Genomic DNA, 9,042 nt, shown 5'->3' with positions numbered 1-9,042 from the left:
TACCAACAGTAATGGCCATTTACAGTGGAGATAAAAGCAAAGACTTTTCACACAAAAAATTCTTATTCTCACATTTAGCATACATACTTGAAACAACTTTTAATTAACCCTTGATCAGACGACAAATGAGCTATCATTTTCAGTATGTTTTTCCTGTCTCCCCACCCAAAAAGTAGTATCTTTTTTTTTTTTTATTTCACTTCACCATTCCACACCCCTCATTCCACCTCTCTGGTACCTGCCCCCCATGTGCTGGTGGAGGCAGTTCACTCCACACCTGAAGTTCTCCCACAGCAGCACCAAACACCAAGCTTCCCCGGCCTGCTTGGGATTAAGGCCCCACTCACTGAACACGGAGACTTCCAGCGGGTGGTCTGTGGTGTATCACTTCCCTCAAGCCCCTTGACCCACACAGGTGCCGAGGTCATCTCTCTGCATGAAGGGGCATTCTGTGGCATGCTCCCTAGTACCTGACACAGGCATTCTGTATACAGTAGGCAAATTTTTTGAATTAGTATTTTCCAGAACATAAAAATCTCAGTATTAAGTTTTTTTTTTCTTAAAATGACCCTTGTGCAATGATTCCAAACATTAGGTAAGTAAAGGAAAAGCCCAACAAATTGTTTAAAAGTTTTATATTGTGTCATACAGACTGTCTTCACATACAAGTGCATAAGTGAAAAACTCTTCTCTCCCCTCTCGTCCCCAAACATCACAGTTCACCAGTTCTTGCTAATACATCATGGAGGTAAAACATATATCCCCTTCTGAATTCTAAACAGCTGATTCTAGACACTAGCTTCTAAAATTTGTAACTTACCAATCTGGACATGAACATGAACAGTTCCAGTGCTTTTTCAACTTGTCCCTGAATTTTTCTCTCTTCAAAGTTCCAGGCAGTAATTGATTTTAATGCCCTCAAATTGGATAAAGCTGACTATTTAGAGCTTATAAATTATGTACACTACATGATCATTAAGAATAGAGCTATGACTTACACATATTATACCCCTCAAACTATTTAGCACCATGAATAGAATTCTCAATACTAATTGATGGGCTAATTAACCCCAAGATCAAATATATGACAGTGATGGTCTTAAAACACCAATTAGTTAATTCTTTTTATATATACAATACGAATTCCCTTCTGTCTTACAGACATTGCTTTCTGGCAATGTTCTCTGCTGCCTTGACTATCTTGAATAATTATAGAGCTGTCAACTTTTGCTTGATACTAATAATGACTCCCTAGGTCATTAGTAATGAGAAGCTAAGGCATTAAACCTAAAAGGCTCTAGCTAGTTTGAATGAGGTGAAATACTGTTAAAATTGAATTGCACTGTATTTCTTTCTACCTTCATGCTTCTCCAAAGTGCTATGGTTCCTGTAAGATTTCTGTCCTGCATAGAGTGAAATTCTAGGTCTCACTTTTGGATGGCTTGAGCACCATAAGACATGGTTTATTTGGTAGCAAAAACATTTCCTGAAATTTCAAGAGACCACACTACTCAGCTAAAAACGTTAAACCATCACTTTCCTTTAAAAGTAGAACATATACCACTGATGACAAAGAAAAACGCAACTACCCCGTCCTGCTGCTTGCAATTAAAATGGAAAACAGTAGGTTAAGCAGCGCACTTTGTGAGATGCTACTAAAGTCATGTTCTTAAGCCTTTAACGTGGCCACCAACACTGCTTCACTGACATTTCATGTTCAATATATGCTACATCACTCTTAGCACTTTTGCACCTAATCTCTGCACAGAACAAGTTCAGATATCAAAATAATCCTGAATCTAAGGGAGAACTCACCATCAATTATTTAAAGCTGTTTCTTCCCACAGTGACAGTTTCACAACTAAGCACAGGTATCAAAGTGGTATTCTCTTAGGCTAAGTTTTGTCAAGGCTGAGATAACCGTGAGGCGCACTTAGCAAGGGCCCTGTATAATCTTCAATTAGAAACTCAACATACGGGAATTTTTTTAAAGCTTCAAGACTGGCTCACTCAACAGAAACACCACAGGCCTTCTGAGAGCACTGAGTCTAGTGATTGTCTATGTCAAAGAGGCACATATGTAATTTTACTCAAACTCCTGATGTCTCTTGTATGGAAAACGCAGTCAGTCTGACAAAGGGCCAGGCCCAGCTCTTCTAGAAAGCATAGGGAAGTTAAGGGAAAGCGCCAGGAAGCAATTAATGTAAATATACTGGTGTGTGTGCATCTCCAGGAAAAAAAACCTGTACAAGGCCATGGCTGTCCCAATCAAGGATTCAGATTAACAAGAGTTTAGTAATTCAGTAATGGTTCCCAACGTTTTTACCTTTAAAGGTAAAGAAAGGCAAAACCCTGAAAGGAAGAGTAAAAAAGCTCATAGGAGAAACTTCACTACATTTTATGTTTGTTTATCCTCACTCATCCCTGTGCATCTGAGCCAAACATGCACTTCTTACAAAAGCCAGGTTCACAACTGGCAACAGCTCCGATTCAACCTTTTTCTAGCCAAGTTCCTGCAAACATGGCTTGTTTTCGCCCAATCTCATTACTCCATAATCTGCCACAAAAGTCCTCAGTTCCATAGCTGTTTGCTAAACTTTAGCACTGATCTCTTTAGTACTGATTTCCTGACATGATTTTTGTTCTGCCTCCAGGAAGCACAGTGTGAACAGAAAAGGCTGAGGTCCTTCCCCGGGACAGTCCCAGGAAACTGAAGTTGGAAAAGAATGTGTAGTAGTATATGGCAAAATTCCTCTTGTGAGCTTACTCAAACATACATGGTATACATATTCCCCTGGGTATAAACAATTTACATTAATTAATATCAGCAACAGAAACTGAAACACCGGTAGATCAAATTCTAATGTGACAATTTAAAAATAGACAGTGCTCCATGGGGTTAATAAATCAGAATTAGCTAAGAGACAATATTTTAAATACCACATCAATGAAAACTCCTAGTAGGCATGTCCCCTTCATCAGTTACTTTTAAAATAACGGTCATGACAGGAGAAAGAGCAAGCACCACGCTCACTAATGCAGGTTACTGGACTGCTTTGACTAAGCACTGCAGTTCACAGATAAACATTTCACATGTTCCCTTCAAGTTACTGAGTCTTTCTTCTTCCGGAAGGGTGATTTTAGCCTCCTCCATACGCTGTTTTTGGGTTTAGATTTTTTCTCCATGGCCAGTACTGCCTCCTTTTCTTTCCTACGTATCTCCCGTACAAGGGCATGGAATACATCATCGATGTAGTAGCGGTATGCAGCAGATGTCTCAAAAAAGGGACAGCTGAATTCTCGGGCCAAGGCCAATCCTTCTTCCTTAGTGACCTGTAAAAATGTAAACATGAAAAAATGTATAGTGGTAAAATGGTGGGGAACAATGACAACTGCCCCCCAAAGTGAAAAGAACACCTCAGCTGTGGACATGTGTTCCAGCACGTTGCAGTGAGATTTGTAATAAGAGGAGGCTGGATTATATGACTTCTAAGATTCCTTCTGCCTTCAAGTTCTAGTCTATACTGAAGACAACTTTTTGGAAAAGGGAAGAGTTACAGATAACAAATATGTAATCTTAATTTTCTCCATACTTCTCATTTTGCACACGTACAACACAAAGCTAAGAGATGTATAAATTATAAAACTGAACACTATTAAGAATACTAAATTAAGAATATACCATAATTTCTCCTACTTTTGGACATTTGAGTTCTAATTTTTTTACTACCATAAATAGCCTGGCAGCGAACATTTTATATGTAACTCCCTGAAAAGAGTTTTTCAAATGGGGATTAACTGAGAAGGATTATGAACTCAACTATTGTCCAAAATATCTGTACCATTCATTGTTTCCACCAGCAGTCAAGAATGTGCCCATTTCACTACTCTTTCAACTTTATACCAAACAGCAAAATTTTAAACATTGTGGCTAACTTGAAGGGTATCATTTGTTCTAAAATCCTCTGTAATTTCTTATTCTCCCCTTCCAGGGCTCATAATCCTCATCAGCAGGAAGTATATGTTGAAGTCTAACCTAAGTTTCTCCCGTGGCAACATAAACAGTCTTATTTCTGGGGTTTTAGGATATGAATATTTCATGATCCTTTACTAAATGTGTGTTCAATTTGTCATCTGGTTACTATCCTGTGGATTCTGTACTGTAAACAGATTCCTAAAACCCAGATTTTATCTAAAAATAACAGCAAATTAGTAGACACAGGGAAATTTTTAAGGTTAGGAAAAAGCTAATTTTGAATTTTTATTTTAAGGCAAAGGAGTTATAAACAGAAGCAAAAATGACTATCTCAAAAGATTATAGACAGCATTTTGAACTCTACCTCACCTGTCTTAGCTGTTTTAGGTCAGACTTGTTTCCCACAAGAACAACAGGTGTATCATCAGTGCGTCGAACTCGATAAATAAGCTGTTTAAATTCCCGAACTTCATGGAAACTTCGACGATCAGTGATAGAGTAACAGATGATAAACCCTTCTCCTGCCCTCATATACTGATCCCGCATGGCTGTAAACTCTGCCTAGAGGGAAAACAAGGGTCATTAATGTATGGATGCGACCTAGAACTACATACATTAGCTATTTATTTCAGACTGAGGAGGAGATATGTTGATTACCTGCTATCCTGAGTCAGAGTGCATGAAAAATTAAAAGAGAGGAACTGGTGATCTCTGCATAAAGCTTTCCCCTCCCCTTTACTAGAGAGAAAAGGCCTTCACTCATAGCATTCTGGGATTTAATACCTGTCCAGCCGTATCCAAAATGTCCAGATTTGCAGGCTCATCGTCAATACGGATCCGGATTTTATAAGCATCTTCTATAGGAGAGAAGAAAGGTGTACTATAAACCCATAAACACAGGAACAAAGTTCATCTTATAGAGAAGTGGTTTTACACACAAGTTCTTTAAGTGCCCAAATTTTCTCAGGAACTATGCTAAATCCCTTGAGATATGTAAATTGAGTATTCAGCTAAGGTTATGTTTCTTTTTTCCCACATAAGCGATGACATAAGTTCATTCATAGCTTAGGTTTGTAATACTTAATGTACAATTCTAAGCTTAAAAAAGGATTCTGGGAGACTGTCTTTTTAAAAATATTAGACCAGAAAAGTTAGATGCCAGGCATTATATTAAGTAATTTGTATACATTAACTCATTCTGTAGTGACAACCCAGTGAGGCAGATATAATCTCCATGTTACAAATAAAGAAAATCAACGTCTAAAACATTAAATGTCTTCTCCATACTACACAGTCGATATAGCCAGAATTAAAACAAGGGCTGCTCAACTCAAAAAGCCTTATTTACGTAACCATATGCTATTAACTCCTCTTCATTTTAATACTACAGGAAAAAGAAAAACAATAATTTACTTTATTATTTACTAATCCATATTGTTGTAATTTCTGCTTTATGAAAACAAATTTCTTTATGTATATTGGTACAGTAACCTTGGAAAATACAGGAAATTAAAAGATAAAAACCCACTCAACAGTGCCATCATTCAAACAACTGCTGCTTACATTCTGATGTACTTCCTCTTAATACTTTTCTTGAACCCCTGCTTCTGACCCTTCCTCAAAGATGAAGAGCCCACTAAATCAATGTTTCTCAAACTACAGGTCAGGACCCATTAGGATTAGTAATTTGTAAATGAATTGAATGGGTTGGGACCAGCATTAAAATAAACAAGCAGAAACCTAAAATGAAAGAAAATACAAGAGTGTATCACATGTAGTGAGGTAAGTATAGTTTTATATTTTAATTACATATACATATATAATTATGTATATATAATACATAATACACGCATATGTATACATATATGTATACTAATTACAATGTAAAGTTTTTCTCCTTAGAGTTAGCAGCCAAAGTTTGCAACAAAATGCACTCACTGCAACTCAATGAGAGCAGACATCAAATCTTTCTGCTTACCACTGTACCCCCAAGGCCTACCATAGTGCTTGGCACATAACAGGAATTCAAGAGACATAGGTATTTGCTGTTGAATCAGATAATATTGTCAGAAAGCAGCTGACTAGGAAAAAATTATGATTAAAAAAAAGGAATACTTTATATGATCTTACTTTAAAGAAAGGAAAAGATATTTCTAGAATTCCAAATAAATGATATTTGGTCCTAATTTGATTTTATTCCTAGAATTCCCACCATAGTTTGAATCCCTGAAAATGTGCTAAATTTAAAATAGTCCATGAAAACACAAGAACTGTTTCTATTTTCCCCAATCCACAGCAACACCTACTATATAAAAAGACCACAATCCAAAGCTGGGTTATCACAGACCACTCATTGGCTTTGTGGAAAACAGCAAGAGGCCTGGCCCAGTAGAAATCCTTCTAGTAGAGAAGTGTCACATCCTGAAAAACACTAGAAGTATGGCAGACCTTCTGGGCCCTCCATTATCCCCACTCCCAATTTTCTTTTATCCTAGGATATAACCCCTTAGAATCAAACCCACTTCCTTATGGTTCAGGAATGACAGTAAGGTTCTTAGTCTTTGCAGAGAATAGACTCTTTGAAAAAGGGGTGGGGGCAAAACAAAATTACTTTTCACTCTGTGTTTTGCCAACAATACAACAGTAAGGATATAAAGGACACGAGGGAATACCTTACTATGTTAACGAACTTGAGGCATAAGGAAGTAAATGAAGGGCTTCAAGTAGACGTCCAGGCTCTGTATGTCTGGGTTGCATGAGTTCAGCAGGCTGGCTCTACTTGTTTCTCTGCTTCCTTCTGTGGAAGTTCAAACCAGCTGACTCATAGTTACAGAGTCAGTCTCAGTCAGACCCTTACAGAAGTGACAGCAAAAGGCTTCTGTTAAGTGGCCTTTAAACTTTTCCTTTAGTCTAGCAATACAGTCTACCATCCATAAAAATATGGCACAGAAAGTGTCCCATTAGTGTTCAATAAAAGGACAGAGACTAAAGATGGCTTAGGTACAGACAGGGGTAAGTGAAGAAAAAGGAAATATTCATAAGCTTACCAACTGCTATGACACTCTTGTTAAATAAATCTGAATTAGACACCAAAAAAAGGTTCAAAGTGTAAACAGTTGAAAACCATTTCAAAAACTGACACCAAAAACACTTTATGGGGTTTATTTGGAAATCTATGTGAGAATCCAACCTACCAATGGTGGGGTCATGATCTTCTGGGAATCTGTGGCTGATGAACTGCATGGTCATGGCTTCAAAACAAGAAATGAAAGTTAAAATCCACATAAAGGTGACCCACGGAAAGATTCTTAAGTATCAACATTGCATGATGACAGCCAGTCTCCCATTTAGTTTTGGTGGAGGTCACTTGTTTTAAGTACTTTTCATCCTTCTTGAAAAATATAAGAAAAATGCCACCTACCACTTTTCCCTACACCACCAGCACCCAGCATGACGAGTTTGTACTCCCGAGAGAGCCCAGCAGGGCTGCCACAGCAGCTACCGACTGGGCGAGTCCCAGAATCCATTGTCCTCCTGGAGAATCCTGGGCTGCCCCGAGGAAAAAAACACCTACAAAGAAAGAATTTAACCCAGGCTGAAGTCAGCGTGACGACAGTCCCGCAGCCCCCGGCCCTACTCTCCCACGCCTGGCCTGTTGCTCCTGCTCCCCACGGCAGCCCTTCTAGCAGCTCTAAGACACCTCACATCCTCACCTTTCCTCCAGGGCGGTTCAATGCTACGACACATCTCAAGTTTTCAGCATTACTACTCTTTCCAGAAAGAGAAATAAAGACAAAGAAATTCAGAATTTCTTTGAGACCGGGGCACCGGCATAGCAGGGGAGAAAGGCCCAGAGCCAAAGCCGATGTTTGGGGACCCAAGGTGCCACTGCCCCTTAGGCCGCAAGGGTCCTCTCTGCCCGCGGTGCCCGGAGCCCCCCGCCCTTCTCCTCACAGACAGCTCCCCTCCCCCAGCTGCCTCCGCGCGCCATCAACCCCCACCCCTCCGCCTCCGAGCCGGACCCCTGCTGCTCCTACCCGTGGGGACGCGAAGGCCACGGCCCGGTCCGGTCGCCCAGGGCGTCCGCCCGCACTCGCGGCGAGGCTCCGTCACTGACCTGTGACCCCTCCCGCAGCCGGCGAAGATGGCGCCAGCAGCGCCCGCGTCCAGGCGGGAGGGGCGGGGCCGCCCAGTGACGGCAGCGACTGGCCACGCCCCCTCGGGAGGGACCGCTCCCCTCCGGGTCCTCAGCCCGGGTTCCGCGACTGACCACGAAAGGCCCCTGGGCGAAGTATCATTCTGAGCATGCGCACGCGCACACATACGCACACAGAGGTGCTAAGCCAGTTTTTTTACACAAATCAAGGATGAGAAGGGTCGGCCAGGGGTCTCCTAAGGACGTAACAACTTAAGGCTGTTTACTGTTCGTGATAAAAAAAAATGATTTGGCCAAAAGCAATGGGGAAACGAGGAAATGGGCACTCACCAAATCTTCCCAAAAAAACAGGGTTGAGGTCAGGTTTACTGTTTAAAACAGAAAAAGCACATTTCCCCAAAGGAACAGCTACAGTGACTTGGGTTCTTGAAAACAGGAACAGGTCTAAAAGACCAGATGTTCACAACAGCCTAGTTTGATTACAGTTCTGTATGTATTACACAAACATGTAAGTGAAAGATTTAAAAATTAAGTTTTTTCATGTGATTTCACTTGTGTGTGGAATATAAAAACAAAGCAAAACAGAAGGAATAAAACAGTAGTAGACTCAGACACTGAAAAGTGACTAGTGGTTACCTTACTAAGAGGGAGGGGTTGGGACCAGAGGGTGGGTGGGGGCACAATAATTCGCAATCACAATATATGTTGATCATGGGGACTGAACTGCTGTGGCGTACATATGAAACCACCATAAAATTGTATAGTAACATTTTAATTTTAAAAATAGGTTTTTTCTTGTTATAAACAGATATAATCACCCTCCAGCAGGAAATTATAAGATCAAAGAGTTTTCACATGGCGATGAATTAAATACAGCAATAAATGAAGGTGCTCTATATATTCACCTTTA

General features: G+C 40.2%; 1 protein-coding gene across 1 annotated transcript; it reads right to left on the bottom strand.

Annotated features, from left to right (window-relative positions):
* Window positions 1-618: 618 nt before the first annotated feature.
* Window positions 619-8,165, bottom strand: RIT1 (Ras like without CAAX 1). The gene is made up of 6 exons (XM_036922473.2): window positions 8,014-8,165; window positions 7,398-7,546; window positions 7,171-7,227; window positions 4,760-4,833; window positions 4,346-4,537; window positions 619-3,333 (listed from the first exon to the last, which is right to left on the bottom strand). Exons 2-6 carry the CDS (start codon window positions 7,501-7,503, stop codon window positions 3,103-3,105), a joined length of 660 nt encoding a protein of 219 aa, XP_036778368.1. The 5' UTR covers window positions 7,504-7,546; window positions 8,014-8,165; the 3' UTR covers window positions 619-3,102.
* Window positions 8,166-9,042: the final 877 nt, after the last annotated feature.

This window comes from Manis pentadactyla, chromosome 19 (assembly GCF_030020395.1).
Source record: "Manis pentadactyla isolate mManPen7 chromosome 19, mManPen7.hap1, whole genome shotgun sequence".
In the NCBI taxonomy this organism is placed as follows: domain Eukaryota; kingdom Metazoa; phylum Chordata; class Mammalia; order Pholidota; family Manidae; genus Manis; species Manis pentadactyla.
Note: the sequence above shows the minus strand (reverse complement) of the source record. Positions and strands in the feature narration are given on the sequence as shown.

Excerpts from the sequence above, each read along its gene's own strand:
- RIT1 (XM_036922473.2), bottom strand. The coding sequence starts at position 7,503 with ATGGATTCTGGGACTCGCCCAGTCGGTAGCTGCTGTGGCAGCCCTGCT. Across the intron at positions 4,834-7,170 it reads AGATCATGACCCCACCATTG|AAGATGCTTATAAAATCCGG; the intron begins GTAGGTTGGATT and ends TCTCTCCTATAG. Across the intron at positions 4,538-4,759 it reads TTTTGGATACGGCTGGACAG|GCAGAGTTTACAGCCATGCG; the intron begins GTATTAAATCCC and ends TTTTCCCTCTAG.